The sequence below is a fragment of the Sparus aurata genome, chromosome 20 (assembly GCF_900880675.1).
Source record: "Sparus aurata chromosome 20, fSpaAur1.1, whole genome shotgun sequence".
NCBI classification, from domain to species: Eukaryota; Metazoa; Chordata; class Actinopteri; order Spariformes; family Sparidae; genus Sparus; species Sparus aurata.
Window position 1 is genome coordinate 18,817,481 of NC_044206.1, and position 20,412 is coordinate 18,837,892.

The 20,412-nt window shown below is 45.7% G+C and overlaps 1 protein-coding gene across 6 annotated transcripts in view; it reads right to left on the reverse strand.

The window, feature by feature from the left end:
- The window catches only part of LOC115570791 (C-terminal-binding protein 2), a 108,591-nt gene that overhangs the window by 13,137 nt on the left and 75,042 nt on the right, over nt 1-20,412 (reverse strand). For 5 of the 6 annotated variants that reach the window (XM_030399522.1, XM_030399523.1, XM_030399520.1 and 2 more), the window contains 3 exons: nt 8,026-8,180; nt 4,126-4,270; nt 1,124-1,330 (listed from right to left, as the gene is read on the reverse strand). In XM_030399522.1, the coding sequence (XP_030255382.1) occupies nt 1,124-1,330; nt 4,126-4,270; nt 8,026-8,180 (507 nt within the window). Of the gene's footprint in view, nt 1-1,123; nt 1,331-4,125; nt 4,271-8,025; nt 8,181-17,525; nt 17,692-20,412 lie in introns of those variants that run through there. The other variant, XM_030399525.1, reaches the window with a different exon arrangement.

Consider the following 20,412-nt stretch of genomic DNA (forward strand, 5'->3'; position numbering starts at 1 on the left):
TGCCTGAAAAACGAATTCAGCTAATTCTTATTTCGGAAGCCATTAGATAATCTTAGCCATATCTGGTGGGTGTAAAACTAATTCAGGGAGTGAAGCCAAATCGATACGATTACAAATGAGTTCTTAAGAAGCCCCGGTACTGATTTTTAGGAGTGTAATGGCCTAAAAGGTTGGCACGGCTGGTACTTAAAGTGCTCCTGAGACTATTGCCACCATGGAGCCAGCCGTTTAGTCCATCCTGTGTTCTCGCAGCCTGCAGAGTCGTGCAGCTGGCTGTATCTGTATGTGCAGAGTCCTGCAAACAACCACCAGAGGGGCCTTCGCTCTCCCCCCAACCTCCCGCTGACAATGGACATTGTTTTTGGAGTTGGCTTGAGCCAAAAAGACCAAGAGAGGATGCTGAAGGTGGGAGGATTGGGAGAGAAGAGAGAATGGGGGGGTTGGCATTTTCCCTGCCAGGACCTGCTGTTTGGGCACGTTAAGTCTAGGAGGCTGTCTGCGACCAGTAGGGGGGCGGAGGTTGTGTGTTTGTATGCGTGTGTGTGTGGACGCGGAGATAAGGTGGCACTCTGGAAAGGCTTGTGAGAAGACAGAGCTTCTGTCAGCCCGCTGATGCAGAGACAGGGCAGAATGACGCACAATCGCACATTAAACAGGTGCGGGGAGGAGAAACACAGCGACAAACACACACAGGCACAATCCAGTCCACCGTGAGGGGGCCTGATTATGGCAGGACAAGGCGTCGAGGGATGGTGGGGACAGAGAGGAAGAGTCGAAAAACAGAAGAGAAGAGAGAATAATGGAGATATAATGGTGAGCATTAGAGCGCCGGGATGAGAGAACAGTGTGGCAGAGGAAAGGAAAGGCAGCCCGGAGGGAGGCGAAACAGACAACCTTGAGATAATCTGTGGGACAGGCGGAGGGAGGAAAAATAACCTTATCAGGGCAGGAAAACAGAAGGCACACTGAGCGGTGAGAGGATATGAAAACACAGAAGGGAGGGCACAGAGAGGGAGTGGGAAAAGAAAAACTCAGCAGAAATAAGAAGCAAGGTAAGAGATAGAAAGTTGGAGGAAGACACTAAAAACAAAACAGAGCGAATAAGAATAAATTCAATTCTAACCGAAGCCGATGAGGCCCAGGGTCTCGCCGCGGATGCGGGCGGCGCCGGACGCCACCTCGCGGATCTGCTCTACGCTCTGGACCCGCGTGCCCTCCCGGAGAGCCTGGTAGAGCCAGGTGTTTCGCCGGTAAAGGTTGAGGATGTGGCACAGGGTGGAGTCCGCCGTCTCCTCCACAGCTGCCGAGGGAATGTTACACACAGCGATGCCTGAAGGAAGAACACACACACAAGGTGGAACAGTTAATTAATGTAGCTCAGGGCTAAAGATAAGCCGGAAATCAATATCATAATTATAATTACAGCAGTATTCCATCATAACTTGTCGTGTTTAATCACAGCAAGACCAGCTAAAGTGAAAATGGACAACTTTTTTTGCCTAAAGTACACAGTCTGAAATAAGCACTGATTGCACTGTGTAATGACCGTAGAGAAAAAACACCATCCACGCACAGACTGGTTCCTTATAAACCTTACTTTCACTATACTATTCAGTCTGGAGTTTTCTCACAGAAGAGAAGCCAGGCTGCTAGCAGTAGCCACGTTGCTAATGCTACCACTAGCTGATGCTTGCAGCCAAAAACTGAGCAGCAAGAAAGTCAGGAACAAGAAACACAAACATATTTTTTTGGCTAGCGTTAACAAATCCAGTAATGTTTGTGAAAGTGGCGGCACGATATCACCACCTGGAAAGTCAAGGGGCGGAAAGCTGAGAAGTTAAATTGTCTGTTTCCACTTTTAATATATGGCCGATAGACTGAGTGAACTTGCGGTTACTTTACTGAATTCAAATCATCCAGAGAATTAAGATACAAGCCAATTCAGGCTAGTTAAAAAGGTGATAATCTCTAAATCAACGGTTATCATCTAACCACAATTTAGGCCGGTGTTTCAGGGCTTCAGTTGTAGCCAGCAGACATCCAGATAATGGATAACAGATATCTGGACTAAGACTTTCAGTTGAAGTTCAGAGACAAATCTAAAAAAAAAAAGTTCTACTTCGGAAAACCAGAATGACACTGAAATCTCGTCTCTTTCCAACAGACTTGGCATCAATATGCAGATATTAGAGATTTGGTTTTATGGTCCGGCGTACTGTGAAATGATCAAACTGATGTTCAATTGAATGACCTCTAAAGAAGCAAATGCTGCGACACGTATGAAACGATCACTTGAATAACTCATTTCAGTTATTTCTCATTAGTTTGCTTAGAATCACTGACTGAATTCTGCATAAAATCCGATCACATCCTCGTCATACAATCCAACTAATAGTCACAAGAAGGTAATCTGAACTGCTGCAGAGCCCTTTTCTATCTCCAGTAATGCGCACAACAAAGCAAGTTTTAGACACCCTCTCTCTCAATATGTCCTCCAGCTGAATAATTTGGTTGCCTTCAGGGAATTTAAACCTCTGACCTTGTGGTATTACCTTGCCTATCCACCGACAACACAAAGATTTCCATTATCAACACTTAAGCACTCCTGCCTGCCCCCGTTCTCCTCTAATGTCCTCATCCCACTCTGTATCTCGGAGTAACAGCACAGTCGTCTCTGGACAGCAAAAAATAGCCAGAGCCTGCTCAATCAATGGCCCCTTTTCTTCTCCCCGAGAGCAGCCGTCATATCAGCGCCGCCTTCTCCAGGCACGATAGCTTTTGACTCCTGCGTTGCAGAGAGGCAGAGCGCCCTCGGTGAGTGGGTGGCAGTTAGACACAGTATCTCACATTGGCAGGGAAATGGCAGCTTTGTCAACTGTAAGGGCTGTTTGAGCCACCAGCCTGCTGATATAAGCCTGGGTGGTGGTTCAGAGAGAAGCCCGAACTCTCCTCTCTCTTTCCTTTTCTGTCTCTTTGAACATTCTGGCTCACAGTGGGATGTCCAGCATTCATCTGACTCTTTAATTCAGTCTTTGATATGGTTCTGGAAATCCATACAGTCAGAAAACAAGCCGACGGTCCCCTTGAGGCAAATTCACTATCAGCTGTGTGATCGTGTTTGTGACCTCTAAATACAGCGGCTTTCTTTCGGATGATCGCCGCAGTTTTTCCGCATGCAACCATGCAGCGGCGTCATCAATCAAGCCCCTCAACACTCACCTCAATCTGATGAGAGGCATCATATGATTTTAATGAACAAACAAGTGATCAAACGCGTAATAAATAGACACAGATCCACACTACTCCCCGTGATAAAATCAATACAGCACAGGATAAGTTAAACTTCAAAGCAACGCGAGTCTAAGATCTTCCTCAGACACGAAAAAACAAAAGACAGCCTGAAATGTTCAAACCAAACAACAGATGCACACACAGAAGAAGAAGAAGCAGAACAGATGAGAAAAATGCAAATAAAACACTAAACACAATACCAAATACATTACCCACAATGCAACTCAGCCACCGGGTGACATCGTTTTTTTTTTTTCACATTACATGCAGCTTCCTCTGGAGCCACAAAAAGCTTAATACTACTTTTTTCACTTGTCTACAGTAATACTCCCCAAGACCTGTAATCACGCCTGTGTGTAAAATTGGTGGCCCTTTAAAAAAGAACACTCTCAGGATGCTGCACAGCAAAGACCTGAGCACAAACTTTACTCACAGAGCCTTCAACACCTGCTCAACTAAATAAATACATAGTACAGACAGAGAAATGTCTAAAAAGTTCCTAATAAACTTCAGGAAAACTCAGGAAATAATCAGTTCAAAGACAGATTTGAAGCAGAAAATGATGCTAGGGATGATTTATAATTAATAAATTCCCAGTAAAGTTTGCTGTTTTAGTGCAATGATGTCATTTTTAGTGTTAAATATCCCGACACCATTACAAATCTTTGTGTGATAACCACATTTGAGGGGTTCATTGCCAAAAAAATGTGCATATCAGCTGAATAAATCGCTATCAATACATGTAATATTAAATATAGTCATAAAGTGTGTCACAGTGTGAGACATTTTTCTTCACTTTGCATGACTGGACATGATTGTTTTGACAGTTCGTACCCAGCTCTCCGGCAGCCTTAATGTCGATGTTGTCGTAGCCGCTGCCGATGCGGATGATGATGCGTAGAGCTTTGAACTTTTCCAGGTCCTCTCTGGTCAGGGTGATAGTGTGGTACATCATGGCCCCCACTGCCTCATTGAGCACCTGCAGACAGACACGGTAACAACATTAAGTGTGAAGACTGAATGAAACTCATGTTTTTTTTTTTTCCTGCTTCTCTTTTGTTGATCTCTCTGTCCGTTCATCCAGGCAACACGCCTATTAGTCCGTTTGAGTTCATGAGAACTCATGACAATCACAAGATCACATTCCTTCCTGGGGAGCCGTGAAAAATATGTCTGCCATGACTTCGGACACTTAAGGAAACATTAACGATTTCACAGCGAGGGGAACTACAGACATCACATGGTCACCAGGACCGTGGACACAGACCTCCTTTTACAGACCTGTGCTAAACTGGAACAAGTCATTATATTGTGTCCGAGGAGCTGCGGTTCTGCAGGGTCATCACATTGCACGCAGACCCACGAGGATTGTTTGTGGACAAAAGGATCTGGGCAATTGACTGAACAGTGAGGTCAGGGCAGCTACTGATTGGAAGATAAACCTTTAGATGTGATGGCATGTGGTAGGTCAAGGAAATAAAAAAAACACTTCTGGAGTGACACACAGCTGTCAAGACAAAGCTATCCAACAACAAGATTCACATTAAAGCACCCTGGCATTGGTGATTTTAACTGTGTACAGTGTTCCTACTCTTCTACATTACTATTACTTAAGTTTTCCTGAATGAATGAGAAGGTCTAAGAGAGTAAGAATATGATATATTTTGCAGATTGCAAAACCCTCTGGGACAAACTTGCAATTATGGGCTGTATAAATAAATTTGACTTGACATGAGTTAGCTTGAGATGGATTGTGGTTACACGTTGGCAAAGCGAGAACAGAAAGTGTCTCTCCAGGCCAAATGTGTGATCTCAATACTCCCCCAATAACGCCAGCAAACCCGGAATGAGACACAGCACGAAAATCTGTTTTCAGCGGACTCGTATAATCCGATCTGTTTAGGCAGAAATGAACCTGGAGTACTCTGCCTCATTCATCCCTGAATCACGTAATCCGGAGGATAAATAGCATCACAAACACCTTGGTGTAAAAGTCTGGATTCAGTCACCTCGGGCTGTAAAACCCTCATCCTCAGCTACTTGACATGGACAAGGTGACCTAGCCCTGTTACTCCGTCTGATGTGGATCTAAACTATTCTCCCCCTCAGTACGAGCCGCAGCCCTTGTCAGCACCTAAATAATAGCTCTCCAGGCAAACTGCATTAGCTCTCCTGTGATTAGCAGATTAGCTCTAAATTTCCATACTGCTTTTTATTAGAGCGGTGTCCCGGACAAGGCCTCCCAGATACACGTTCAAGGTTAAAAAGGGCACACGCTCCTGTTGTCTAAAGGTCTGGTGCTGTGTTTTGGAGTTGGACGAGTCTTCTTTGAGTGGAAATCTACCCTGACTGTAGTTAAATGGAAACTCTGAACTAATCTATATCTTCCTCCCCCACTGTAACCGAAGCCTTTATGCTTTGTTAACGTCTATCCTTTCGATGACGACGCCTGGGCTTTTTTTTGGACACGTCACTTTTTTTGGCGTGCGTGAGTGTGAGAGAAAGAGCGTCCCGCTGAAAAGGGGTTTCGATTCGGTGATACACTTTCACACAGTTTGACTCTGCGGCTTACTGGGGAGGGATTTCATGACTATGAGGTCACAGTGAGCCGTGATGAGGGGTAGTTGTAACACCCGACAACAGACTCTCTCCACCTGGCAGAGAAGATGTGGTTCCAGACATTTCTTTTGGAGCGTTTAGCACTTCTGTGCGATAACAGCTTTAAACAACACAGGAGAAAAAAAGCATTAAAACACCACAGAGCACCAGCACACAGTAATGTGGAGTTATGTTATAAAGAGAAAGCTATGATCCTTTATTGATTGCACCTTTTAAATCCACTTCAGCAGCGAAGCAGAGATGTGAGTGAAGAGGAGAAGCTTTTTCATTGTGTGAATGAGGCGAACCTAGCAAAGCTTAAATGATAAAAATAAAAACGTCCTCTGGAAAATATGGACTTGAGATAACTGTTTGCCATTTTGTGAAATATACTTGTTCACTTTCTTGACAAGACTTATGAGAAAGAAATCCCTCTCACATCTCTTCAATAAACATGAGGCTTGTGCTAGCAGCGATTTAGCGAGCTGAGAATACAGATTTGGGAAAAACAGCTTGCCTTTCCGAAAAGTAAAAAATCGTCAGCGGCTAATTAAACACATTGCATCTTAATTAATCAATGCACACAAACACAGAAGTGAAAATGTGACATACATTGTGGTTTTAACCAAGGTTTTTGAGTTAATGACATCAAACTAAATATTGTTGCTATTGCCCCAGATCTCCCCCTACTCTTAAAAAAGAACATAGTCTATACCAGATTCTTGTTTGAGCTGCTCGCTCAACCTTTTATCTACCGTACAGACGTGAAAGTGGTTGCAATTCCCTCTCCTGACATTAGATCCGTGAGAAAGAATAAGCATATTTTCCAAAATGCTGAACAACTCCATGAAACAACAGGCTGAATCATCATCAACAATTCCGAGGAAATGTGAGAATTCATACACTCGTGAATTTTGCCTTTTTCTACAAGCGCTTCATAGATTTCTTTGATATTTTTATTGCCGAAAACAAAATATCAACAGATTGTCCGCTTGTGTAAAACATCACTTGCAGTCCCTAATCTTAATGCCACAATTGGATGCAGTGTCAGGCAGTGTACAATGTGATAGAGGCCAGTGTTGTCTCCTTGCCATATGGGCTATCATCCAACTTTTAAAAGCCACATGTGACTATGAGAAAGACAGGGGATCATCGACCTTGGATGGTTATGTTGGAGCGCAGGTGCTGCGTGTAGGATTCGGTCTCGCTGAAGTGGCATTGTAACTCGATCTTGATCAGTCTTTACCCGTGTGTTTCATCATGCCCCCATCACCCGAGAAATAAAGGATTACTCGGGTAGGAGACCTGACATAACCTCGGGGCACCATCATACTCCATTCTTGACAGGCCTTTCCCATGAGTTTCTGTATTTTCTGGTGCGGATGGAGGAGAGTGTAGCAGCTGGTGTCTAGCCTGACAACATCATACTGAAACTGAGTTATCAGCGCTGCATCTTCGCATCCAATGCCGCAGAAAGAAGAGATTGGACATTTTCAATCTACACTGCCCCTCTGGGTATCTAGACTGCAAGTTATTACTGGGAACTGCTGAATATGCTGGCGAGGTGAACATTACAATCATGTTTTTCCTGATAAGGCAGCCTTAAAACAAACGAAAAGCCACCCGCCACCCCCTTCTCCTCGCCGCCCAAGGTCTTTGATTGAATTGATCTCTATGCAAATGCTTCATTTTTAATATGTCCCATTTTCATAAAAACAGAGGAGAGATGGAGCGCCTCTCACCGTGTCTGCAGATGGAGAGATAGCACTTCGGTGATACCCATCTCCGTGGCCATATATTGTTTTGCAGCCCCGGTGCTGTATAAAAAGCAATAAAGAGCCTCTACAAGCCAATGTAATTACACTGCATCCCCGCCATACAAGACTCTCTATTACAACAATGGCACTGATATAGGCATTGCACTCCGTGCTACAAAGCGACATTAAATCATAATGAAGCCACTATATTTTAACTGGCGAGCGTGTATGGAGCCAATATAACGCGCTTCACGTATCGGCGCCGCGATAAGAAAAGAAAGAGGCAGGCGTGAGTGAGCGACAGACTCCATCTCTACATCAACTTTCTGCTGCAGTGGGGAAGTGAAGTGAAGCATATGTGTGTGTGTGTGTGTTTTACCTTCTCATGTATCTCCTGTGTGGATTGAGCGTCACAGAACGCGACGGTAGCCAAGTCTTTCAGGATGGGCATCTCCACGGTGCAGTCGCGCCCGTCCAGCAGCGCCACCAGGGGGCGCGGATGCATTGGCCCATTCATGATTTGGGGCCGAATACCTGGAGACAAGAGGGAGAAAGGGATGGAAGATTATTTTAGGTTTAAGAAAACATTTTTCATGATTGCTTTAGCACTGAGGCCCTCACCACTTACAGTGGCTCAGCTCAGTGGGTCAGATCAACCTAATCACAGAAGGGTTTCTATATTTTCTTAGCCCTACTTGTGTTAAACCATGCAGATAGTTTCAATTTAATTTCCTGGGATTCTGAGATTTCTGCCTCTGATTTTTAATTTGTGGTGCCGAAGGAGCATATACTCTCTACAATAACTGTTGTTTGATCTAAAAAACACACCGCTGGGTTTGTTCAAACAGAATTTTTTACTGTTTTTGGGCGCTGATGTGAGTTTCAGGGATGGTTATCCCAAAACAGTCCACATGGCTACACACCACAGGTTTTTACTGATAAAATACCCCTTTTCTTATAATTTGGCTGAACCCAAGCATTTTTTTTTGCGTCATTATATGGAAAAGTTGTCAAAGTCAATAGCAATGAGCGTTAAAAATCACAACACAGACACATACACACACACACATTTCCATAGAAATAATCATAAAACAACTTGAAAAAGTGTTACTGAAAAAAAAAACCTAACAGCAAATTATTAGACGAATAATCAGCAAGTGACACTCTCCTGCCAGCTGGAGTCAATTCCTCACTGTTGACTTCAAAAATAAAATATGATAATGACCTAATCTGCGTGTGCGTACGTATGCTAATGTGTGCACACGATAATCGCTGATTAGGATATAGCAGGAAACGGGGCTTCTCAGTCTGAACTACCAAACGTTGCTCAATAAATCAATGCGCCCACTCAAGACTGGATTACACCACAGCCTAACTTACGGGAACCCTCTTGCTCTCACGGTTCCCAAACTCTTCCATCACATGCAACAAACACACCCTCACATACAGAAACAAGTGAATGGAAGCGGAAGCCTGCAGGTGCACACACACACAAACACGTGAACATCTTCATGTTCCCTCACGTGTACGTATGACAGCTGCACACTAACACGCGCACGCTTTTGGTTGTTCTCATTTCTCAGTTCAAGGGAGAGGATCCATGCGTTCGCCTCGGCTGCGAGTGGAACCACCAGCTGTGGAACAGAGGAAGGTAAAAAAAACAAAAAGGGGAAAAAACTGCGAGCTACACCTTCAAAAATGAGTTTCACTGCTGCCCTGCCTCAAAAGAGCCATGTATCATTGAAATGGAGAGCATTAGAGAAAACGCTACAAGCCCCGAAACAAACCCACAGCCGACTCACAACCGCACTTCAGCGCTCTTGACAAAGTGCGTGTCGCAATTCTGGTTTTGTCTGCGCTCCACTTGCTCTCCTCCCCACCCCACCCCTCGCCACTTTTCTCACTTGAAGTGAAGAGAGGCGAGAGGAGCCCAGCTCCCCAGTGGGCCGACCTTCTCACACATCCCACTGAAGAAGACGTGTCGCGCTGAGACGACAGACAATTACGAGTCCTGCTTCATACAATGTTAACAAGCGAGGAGGCATCAATATTCATATGGCACGGGGCTGAGAATCCAGCCAGTGGATGGATGGACCTCATGAAGGAGAGCGACTGGTCCCAGCTGAGTACCAGCGCCCTAACACTGCACAGGTCATGATCTTTAGACTCACTTAGCAGCTATGGATGTGACCAAGCTGACAAAACAGGCAAAAATCCCTCCAGGAGACAAACAGCGAGATCCCCTATGGATCTTCCCTGACATCACTTTCTTATCTCGTGTTTTGCTGATCTCCTCCAGTTTGCATGCTCGAGCGTGGCCTCACTCTGCGCAAGTGTGCACTTAAAAGTTATCCTGAAGATTACGATGACGTCAGACTCCAGGGTCGAGATAAGCGGCAGGGCGGAGGAAGGGAAAAGGCGAGCAAAGGTGGAGGAGGGCTCATTAGAGACGTGCGCTGGTGGATTACTGCAGCAGAGGAGGCTGATTAGGGCAGATAAAGGTGAGATTAGGAGATTTGAGATCGAGAAAGTTGTGTGTGGCCGTTGCACAAAACGGGGCTGAGAGGCACGGTGGGAAAACAAACAGGTGGGAGGGGAAGGGAGGGAGGGAGGGAGGCAGAACAGCAAGAGGAGAGTGAAATTAAAATGTAAAATGAGCGTGCATAAAAACAGACTAAACACTGGCTGTTAGCTTAAAGAGCTCCCAGGAGACATATCAGAGAGGAAGAGGAGGATGAAAGGCGAGAGAATATAAACGACAGAGAGAGACGTCGTAAAAAAAGCCCGGCTGAGCAGTCCTGCAGCGCAGCCTCTCGCGGTCGGGGGAGGATCGGCGTGGAGGTGTCATCTCCCCATGCCATCCGCCTATTGTCATGGTGATCACTTAACAGGCGTCTGCTGCCAGCTTTAATGCACTTTATTTTTGGCGCCGCTGGCATCTGCGCCGGGAGTTGAAGTCGCGAACGCCAGTATCCTCCTCACACTCTCGGTGCAAAGGGCGGATTTTCTCCCCTGACAGACAGACAGACAGCCGCCTCCCCCCCCTCGTCCTCACCCACAGCCCACCACCACCACCACCAGACACCATCACTGCTTCCACGCCTACTTATTGCACTCCGCGTTCAAGACAGGTGACACGACGGTTGGAAAGGTGATCCGCGGCGACTTTGCTGTCTGTGCCACATCTGCGACTGACAGCACCTTGAATATTAATGGAGGCAGCTGGCCGAATGAGTCCATTACAGCAAACTGGTGACGGTGTGAGAGAGTGTGCTCGTGCACATGTATATCAGGACTGAAATTATTAGTTGTTTAATTGAAAGAAAACCAAACGATAACTCTTGGGCTTTAATTTATGGCCATGGGCTTTTTCCACTATTCTGACATTTAATAAGCTAAAGAATTTCATCCAACTAAAGGTTTTAATGTAAAATTAATATACATTAATCAATACTGAAAATAGCTCCAGTATTACAGGATTTATCAGCTTGACATTTTATGTGCATAAGATAGATTTTCCAAGTTAAGGCTGCATTTTTTTTATTGCAACTAGTGGGGAGTGGAAACAAGCTGACATATACACAGTCAGGAAAAAGATGTTATGACTGCTGTCCCACAGAGTTACATTACTCAGGAGTTGTGCTTCTGTCAACATGATCAATACGTCCAATATTCATCTCCTTCGATCTCAATGTTGGTCTCCACCACCTCCACTAGCCCCAACGCTTTTCAGCTGCTAAATCTTTTTATTTCATGGGCTAGTTGCCAAATATGGCCACCAGATTATGACAGGCAGGTGATCACTATCAATTGTAAATTCTTTTCATTACTGATTAATCTATAGATTATATTCATCATTATTAAATTAGTCAAGAAAAATGCTCACCACACTGTCCCACACGCCGAAGTGACGCCCTCAAATTGCTTTCAAAACCCCAAAAACCTTTCATTTCTTGTCTTAAATGACAAAGAAAAGCACGACATCTTGAGCAAATGTTTGCTCGAAAAATAGTCTGGGATTCATTTCCTTAAGATCAAAGAATTGATTAATCGACCAATCATTGCTGCAATACAAATAATAAGCTACGAGAGGCTACAAAGCTCAGGCAGCTGGGCGAATGAATGCAGCACTACGAGCAACCTCTTTCACAACCTACTCAATGGTGATGTAAAAAATATCGATTATGGCACTGCACGTCTGCGGCATGCATTTGCAAGGCTGTCCTTGACTGACAGACAAGCAGCACAACACATGCAACCTTCTCCCTGCTTCATTTAAGCCCTAGTTACTGGCTTATACAGATTACAGACGGCAGTGGCTGTGCAGGTGAGAGAAGCTGTGGGTGAGGCGTGGCTGGCAGTCAGCGCTGAACCCCTCGGGCAGAAGTTCGACAGGGTGAACTCCAATGAATCATCCGCTGGGTTTCTTCCCTGTCTCTCTGACCTTTCAGTCTCTTACTCTTTCAATCTCCCTCTCGCCGTTACATTTCAGCACGTCGTCTGCAGTGCTGCCTTCTCCCAGATCTCTCCCCTGTACGATAGCATCTTCTGACAGCTCCTCCTTCTCTGCCCATGTCGAGCTCTGTATCTCTGCTTGCTCACCATGTATCTGCTTCTCCTTTTCTTTATCTTATTTCTTCCCCCACCTCTGCTATCATTCCTCAGCTGTCTTTCTGTAATCACTGCTCCTCCTTTCACCTCAAACATCACTCCTCCTCCTCCTCCTCCCTTTCCCATCATTTCCTTTCCTTTCCCGCTCGCTCTGTCTTTCAAGGAGCCGGAGTGTGTATTTTGCGAGCGTGTGTCCTCCTATGTGACAGATTGATTCTCACTCTGCTGATTTCGATGGAGATGGAGGGGAGATGATGTATTCGGGCAGCGGGAAGCGGGGAGGTGACAGGCAACACTCCCACTGTGGTAAACTGACAGCATGTACATCAAACCGGTCTTAACCTGAAACCACTGGGTCTGTCAGCTGCACAACGCCACCAACAGCCGGTTCTGATGCATTCACGACACCCCCCTCATCACCTCTGTCTCTATGGTGATACTTGACGGCTTGTGCATCCTGACGTGTCTTTACAAATGTAGAGAATTGTCTAGAATGTCACCTCATGTGTTCAAAGGCGTTACATACAGCAATTTAAAACATGACATTATAGCCGAAGTACTGCAAAACTGCTTGAGTTGGTTGCGAGCGATATTCTTACAGTTACAGGTCAGAAAAGTCAATTTTTTTTACATTTAGGTTTGTGAATTTATTGTTTCAACAGCAATAATAGCAAGGATGATACAGTCAAAGTAAATGTGATGTAGATCCTCATGACACTAACCGAAATAGATATGACTAATAGTGTTTAATAAAGACAATAACTGAGTTGTTGTAAAATGTCAATGAATGTTGATCATGACGTCCTCACAAGTCTTGTTTGGTCCACAACCCAGAAAATATTCAGTTTACTGTCATACGTGGGGGGGAAAAATAAGTAAATATTCTAAATAAAGGCTATTCTGCACAAACATGAACAGGGATGTGCTCTGAGATTTTGGCTTGCCCTTTGCTGTGCCTTGGCAATAAAAAGTGTGAAAGCCGCTGGTCTAGATGTAACCTAGAAGTATAAAAGACATGTTTCTAAAAATTCAGCTGTAGTGTTGACCTGGATGTGAAGGTGTTTTTTGTGTGTGAAATGAGTGAAAAGCCTAAACAAACTCACCCCGACCAAGGTAATCGTCTCACAAAGGCCGTTCTGCAAAGCAAAATAATTTTTGTCCTGCAAATCAACAAATCAATGCTTTTGTGTGATCTACCTTTGCTGTTACCGATTAAACACTTTTGTGTCATAACAATCAGTATTTTCCCAATATTCGGTTCACTGTCCTCTTGAATTCTCACCCTTAAATGTTTTGATCTCTGATCTCAGTTTGGATTTAAATCTTTGTATGGTCACAACCTCTGTGAGGTCTTCCCACACAAATATCAAAAACAGATTCTGCCTTCTGCTGCATGGAAACAAACTTTCACTTCCGCTGTGACAAACACTCTCTCGCCGCTCTTGTTTCAAAATGTGCTCTAACAGCCTGTTTAGCAGCAAAATGCTAAATAAAATACGCAGAGGTGTTCCTGTGCTGTCACCTGGCTCTACGGCAGCAGCTGAATCGAGCAGAATGGAGGAGGACATAAACTCCCCATATCCTGTAAAATGTCAGTGAACATGCACATTGAGGGCAAGGGGCTGTGGAGTCAGAAACGCAGGAGGCGGAGGGCTCTTAATTTCACTCCTCCATTAATTAATCCTCCTCATTTCCTTTTCTGTGTTCTCCCTTCCTCTGCTTGTTGCTAAACTGTTGCCAGGCTGTGAGTGTGTGTGTGTGTGTGTGTGTGTGTGTGTGTGTGTGTGTGTGTGTGTGTGTGTGTCTGTGAAATGATTTGGGACGAGTACATTTTTCTCTAAGGGAGGCGGCTGCTGTCGTGAGTTTACCTGCCAAAGCAAAAACTGTCGGATGCAGGGCTGCAGCTAATGAATTTTCTTTATGAGCGATTAATTATAAATGTCAAAACAAAGTGACGCATTAATTCTTTAACAAATCCCTTGTCCTGAGCAAACAGAGCTCGGGGCCCATATTTAATCTGGCCGATAATCCAGAAGCATCCGATATTATGATATGAGAAACATTTTATCTACTGATTGATTAATTGAATAATTGTTTCAGCACTTCAAATCAGTCCATTTCTCTACCTTTTGCTCATTATTCATCTCCCAATTAGAAGAAAAACACCTCTGCCTCTTCAGCTGTTACAATATTAAAGGTACGACCTTGAACCATACTTTGGAGGTAGCACCTGGTAAACTAATGTAGCCTCTCCACTCAAAAAGATTGTGCATTTTAAGATGAGGAAAAAGGCCTTGAAATTATTTAAGTGGCTATTACTGCTACTCGTTGTGTTAGCGCGATCGTCTCGCGTCTCTGAAATTATAAAAAGGTGGTGATCTCAGCCGTGTAAAGACGGAGCATTCTCCTCAATTAGAACGCACAACACTCGTCAAAAAATGAGAACTGGGTCACAATGAAAATTATTTTGGAAATCTAGGTCTCCGGTGGAAAAGGCAGAGGCTTTAGAATCACTCGTCGTAGATTACTAGTATTCATCAGATCACACTTTTTTTGTGTGTGTGTGTGCACGCTCCATCTCTCTCACTCATCGGTATTTTAATTCTAATCATTCCTGTAGACAAATACTTGTGGACCAGAACTGGGCCCCGGCTGGAGGCTGCGGTTCCTGAGCCAGCAACACTTAGTCAGAGTCTGGCAGCAGGACGCAGCAGAGCGGCGCACCGGGAGATGAGGCCAGAGTTTCCATTATGTGGGGAAAGGGAGCTGGGAGTTTTCTTCCTACTGCTGGCCTCTGCTGCTGGTGTTATGTTGCCTCCGTGAGGGGGGAAGAGGGACCAGAAAGGAGAAGGGAATCGGCAGTCGCGTTGTGGTCGGCAAATACAGACGAGAAAAGCCGGAGAAAGAAGTCACTTTAGCGGTAATGGGAGAGTAGACCAGTCCCCTCCACCATGCTATCATCATCTGCTGCCATCGGTTACCTAGCAACCCCAAGCTGCTGTTTGCAGGTGGCTCCTTCTTGACAACAAGGGTGGGTGGGGGCTGCTGCTGCCGCTGCTGCTGCTGCTGACCGCCAGCAGTTACGGCCATTTACTGTGAGCAGCGCTGTGCTGAAACATGACCCACATCCCCTGGTTAACACAGGCAGCCAGTCAAACAGGAGGAGGCAGTGTGCGGGTGAAGGAACATGCCCACGGAGGGGAGAACTGGGGTTGGAATATTGATATGTGGCCTGAGTGTGTTGTGGGCCGCTTTCCACCAAATTAGCTCCGGTCCTTGAAGCAGCGCCGTTTCAAGAATCTTGAAAACGAAGGTTATTTTGTTACCAGTTTGGAGCGGAAACATTGTAATAAGGGATGTGTCCTCAGCGGGGGGCAGAGTGCTTTGGTTCGGACTTCGCCCCTTTTTTTTTGGTTCCAGATTGCAACCAATTTCTTAGGTTCCGAACCAAGTTATCTTTGGTTATAATGCTCCTAATGGTTCACAACTGGGTGCACAGAACCAGAATATAACTGGTTCCACAGTGGCTGAAAAAGGGGCACACGTGCAGGGTCTGTTTTTCAATCGCTGGTTCCACTTTCAGGGTTGGAAAAATAATAATTTGCCAACAAATTAAACGGTAATCCCTTTTCACAAGCAAAGATGAGTCTATAAAACATTCTGGTGGCAGGTTTTGCATTAAAAAAACCATGACTGAAAGCAGATTTTGTCCGTTTAAAATGGCAAATGTCGCTGGCAGCAGATTTTCTGTGCTGTAGCTAATTCATGATAATTCTTCAAGTAACTAACCCAAAGGCCAAAATAAAACTTGGCTGTTTTCTGGCTAATGTGCACTCTGCAATTTGGCATCTGTGCCCGGCCAAAGATAATTCCATACAGAAAAGGAAAAAACACCATCAATCGTCATTAGTGAGTAAAACGTGGGACTTTGTTGTGCAGCAAGAGGAGGATTTTCTCTGGTTCAACTATATGGCATCCAGCCTCCTGTCAGAAATGGTAGATTTTTAAGTAATTTGAAACAAGTTGCCCGAGAAAAATAAGGTGTGTAAAAGTAAGTTAACTACATCAACTTTAGTGACTTGCAAATGGATTCGATAAGAAGATTTTACACTACATTTAGATTCAGCGGACTACTTTCAAACCTCACTCGTGTGAAATGTGTGCAATCACTTCAAGTGTTTCTTGTGGAGACACAAAGTGCGAAGGCAAAGCGAGATCTGCATGAAAACACGGACACAGCAGGAATGCACTTGCATGGATGTGGCAACAAATGAATAGGAACCCACACACAACCTTGGCCGCCTGCCAGCAGCTTGACTGAGGAGTAACGGAGAAGCTTGGCATAATGCACAGATGTGCCGTTGGGTCAAACAACACTTTGTTTTCCTTGCTAGAGTTTCCTCCCTTTTCATATGGCACCCTGCCAGAGTCTGTACTTCTGCTTTACTGAGGCTGAATTACTCATTTACTACTTTCCTCCCTCTTACACACTAACACACACACAAAACCTGCCATAAACACACACAAACCCTTCATCTGCCTTTGACAGCACGAGGTCACTGCATGAGTTGTAGAGAGGGGGTGATCTGGGTGAAGGGGGTGGGTGGGTATAAGCACCCTTTGTTGGCAGCCTCCTCCCCTGCCCTTCCCTCCCTTCACTTCCCAAAAAGTAGCACACAAAGGCCACTTGTCCTGCAACTGCCCCACCCCTGTCACCACCCGGCTGCCCGCCACACCAATCCATCCCCTGCCAAGAAAATGAGCGCACGCCTGTTTTAAATGGTACCCTCTGTGTGCATGGGCGGGCCGGGCTTGCACTCCACCGCGGGACAAAAGCGGGTGTCAACAGCATCCATGGCACAACCACGCCGGACCTCCCTTCCCCTTCCCCTCCCTTCCCCTCCCTTCCCCTCCCCTCTCGCTCTCTTTTTTCCCGCTCTTTTATTCTCCGGTGTTGCCCCGAGCTACGGAGCGCGCTCAGAGCCCCAGACCGCAGAGGAGGCAGCAAACAGGGAGCCAAGTGCAGCAGCGCAGGACGGGCGGACCTCGAAATGACAACACAGTTGGACTACTCGCCTACCTTGACGGCTACACAACACACCCACACCCACACAGACACACACACACTCTCCTTCTGCCCTCCTCTTATCCATACTTCAACCCCCCAACCACCACCACCTCTCCCCATCCACCTACCTCCCCTCCCACCTCCCACATGCCAGACTTTATTAGACATCCAGAAAAGAAAACAGGAAACATGCTGCTTGCCTGGAAAATGTTGTCTCCACATTCTTCGGCTTTAAAAACTACGCATCGCAGCGAAAAAACACGAGATGATTGAGGCGAGTGGGAAAAAGGCAGAAGAAAAAAAAAAAAAATACGAAAAAAAGGGAAGTGGAAGACCCTCCGCAATAATCCAAGGAGGGCACCCCCCCTCTTGCTCTCCTCCTCCTCCTCCTCCTTCACTCCTTCAACCCCCCCTCCCCCCTCCCCCGGAGTTGCTCCTCTTGGTCTGGCCCTGTTGGCGAAGGGGAAGAGTTTTTTCTTTTTTTTTTTTTTTGCGCGGAGCGAGCTCTCACTAAGCCCCCGGCTGCATCATCTTCAGTCCATGCCTTTGAGGGGCTGCGAGAAAAAGCACCATACACCCGCGGCGTCCCCTTATGCGCGTACACACGGCGACGTGCAGGCTGGTGTTCGGATGGTAGCGGGTTTGCAGAAGGTTGGGGAGGTGGAGAGGGGTGGTGGGGGCGGTGGAGGCTTTTGTCCTTTTTTTTTTTTTTTTTTTAATCTCCCAGGAAGAAAAAGGCTGCGGTCGGGGAGCACGATGGCTGGAAACTCTCTCTCTCTCTGTCTCTCTCTCTGCCGCTTCCTCTGCTGTCAGCTGCGCAACATCTATTCACTGTGCGTCTCTCTCTATCACCCTCTCACCATGTCTCTCTCTCTTTAGCTCCTCTCTCCTTGTCTTTGTCTTAGCTGGTAATAAACCAGGAGGGGCAGAAAAAAAAAAAACAAAAAAAAAAAAACAGGATCTTGCAGAAAAACAAATTCTGTCTAAATCAAAAAAAAAAGTGCCAGCTCGAACATGCAGAGCTGAGCTTCTCTGGGATCGCACAATTTTTACTCCACGGCTTGCGTTCACTTCATAGGATCCGCACGCATAACACACTCGAGCACAATCCCTCCTCCCTTTTTTTTTTCCTCCCTCCTCCTCCTTCTTCTTCTTCTCCCCTTTTTTATGTTTTATTTCTGATCTGGACTCCACAGTGTTTTAAGAACGCCTGCCCCCTCCTCCCCCCCTTCACTCCCTCACACACACACACACACACACACACACACACTTTTGCTTTCGCTTGCACCCAGCCTCACCTCCCTCACCCCTCACGATTATTTGGTTTCCTCCTCTGCTTTTCCACTTTCATCTAGACCTCAACAACCTCCCCCAAACAGCACACACACACACACACACACACACACAAAAACACAACCTCACCCCACCCTGGCATTTTTGCGGGTTACCGGGAAGAGATTGGAATAGTGACACTCACACTCCCCCTCCCTCGCTCTGAATATGTAATACACACCGAAACACACACACACTTTAAACCCGAAGAACAATGCAACATTCAAGCCACTCCAGCAATAACATTACAGCTGTAGAGTTGGCTGTTTTTCGCACCATCAGGGAAGTCATCAGAGCCGAGTGTGTTAAGTTCACAGTTTGGTCCCTGGAGGGAAGAGGAAGGAGGGAGGGGAGCGAACTGACAGATCGCTCCGCTGAATGACTGCGAGGAGGACGAGTGGCTGAAAACACCCTGTTTAGAATAACAATGTAACCGGAGCCTCCCTGCAATTCTGCAGCACGGCCAGAGCACGGCGACGCACATGCACATAAATACACACACACACACTTATTCATACACACACACACACACCTCACCGGCTGCATGACAGGCGCGACCAATAGACAAAGAGCCCGGCACGGTCACACGCCAGAACCGATTATCACTGACAGTAAAGTGGAAAGGTGGAACGGACCGAGCAGCTCTGGCTTAGAGGGGTGGGTGGATCTGTCCGTCCCGACGGGATGCCACTTCGTCTTTTTATGCAGAATAATTGTGTGTTACCACTGCAAGTGTGTGTGTGTGTGTGTGTGTTAACGTGACTATATCATGGCTGTTGTTTCTCCACGCACGCAAGCCCAACAAGCAGAGACACGGTGTGTCAGGCGAGCCGCCGTCTGTAGCAATGACACATCTGAGGGAGTGTGACCATCAAAGGCAGCAGAGCCCCCACTTCCTGCCAGCCGGTCAGACACACACACACACACACACACATACATACACACACACACCCACATACATGCACACACACACATATACAGACTCTTGATGGAGTGTGGGGATACGCCTGCCCCTCTGATCTTTCTCTCTTCAATAACATTAGACGATGAGCAGGAGGAGGGGGGCCCTGACTGACAGCAATATGTTAATATGGAACGTGGCAGATCACAGCTTCTCATGAAGACAGAGCAGCTCTGAGAGGTCGGGGATATTTTAGGAAAAAGAAGAAGGGAAGGGCGAATCAAAGAGCGCCGGAGATTTTGTGAATTGGCCACTGATGACTGCCAGCTCCACAGGTCAAAAGGTCAGACGCTATTGAGCTCCAGTGTAAGCAGTTAAAGATCATATCTGACTGCTGCTGCTCTGTTCACAAGTGCTGTTGAGCTTCAGTCCCGACACGATCTTTTTATGTGCTTATTTGGCTCAGAATAGTGGAATTTTTACAGTTTTTTAATAAAGCGGATACAATTCATAGCCATTTTGCCGTGGCGATAAATCTCAACTTAACTGACTGATGAGCAAACTAAAAAAATGAGCTCAGGAATCTGCTTTTTAATCATAGCTTTGGCAGTTTTCATTCTATCAGATGTATAAATAAGACAGACTCTATCATTTAAAACCCTGTAGTTTCCAAAAAGTATTTAAATATCAACAGTTTTGACAACCTTATGGTTAAATCTTCACAGTGTAGTCAGGGAAGATCGTTCGTGGAGGCGTGACTTTTTCTTTATAATATATCATTGGCTTTACATATTGTCTCAGTTTGTATTAATGAAACTGCAGCATTCTTTGAGCTGAGTGAATTTAGTCGGATC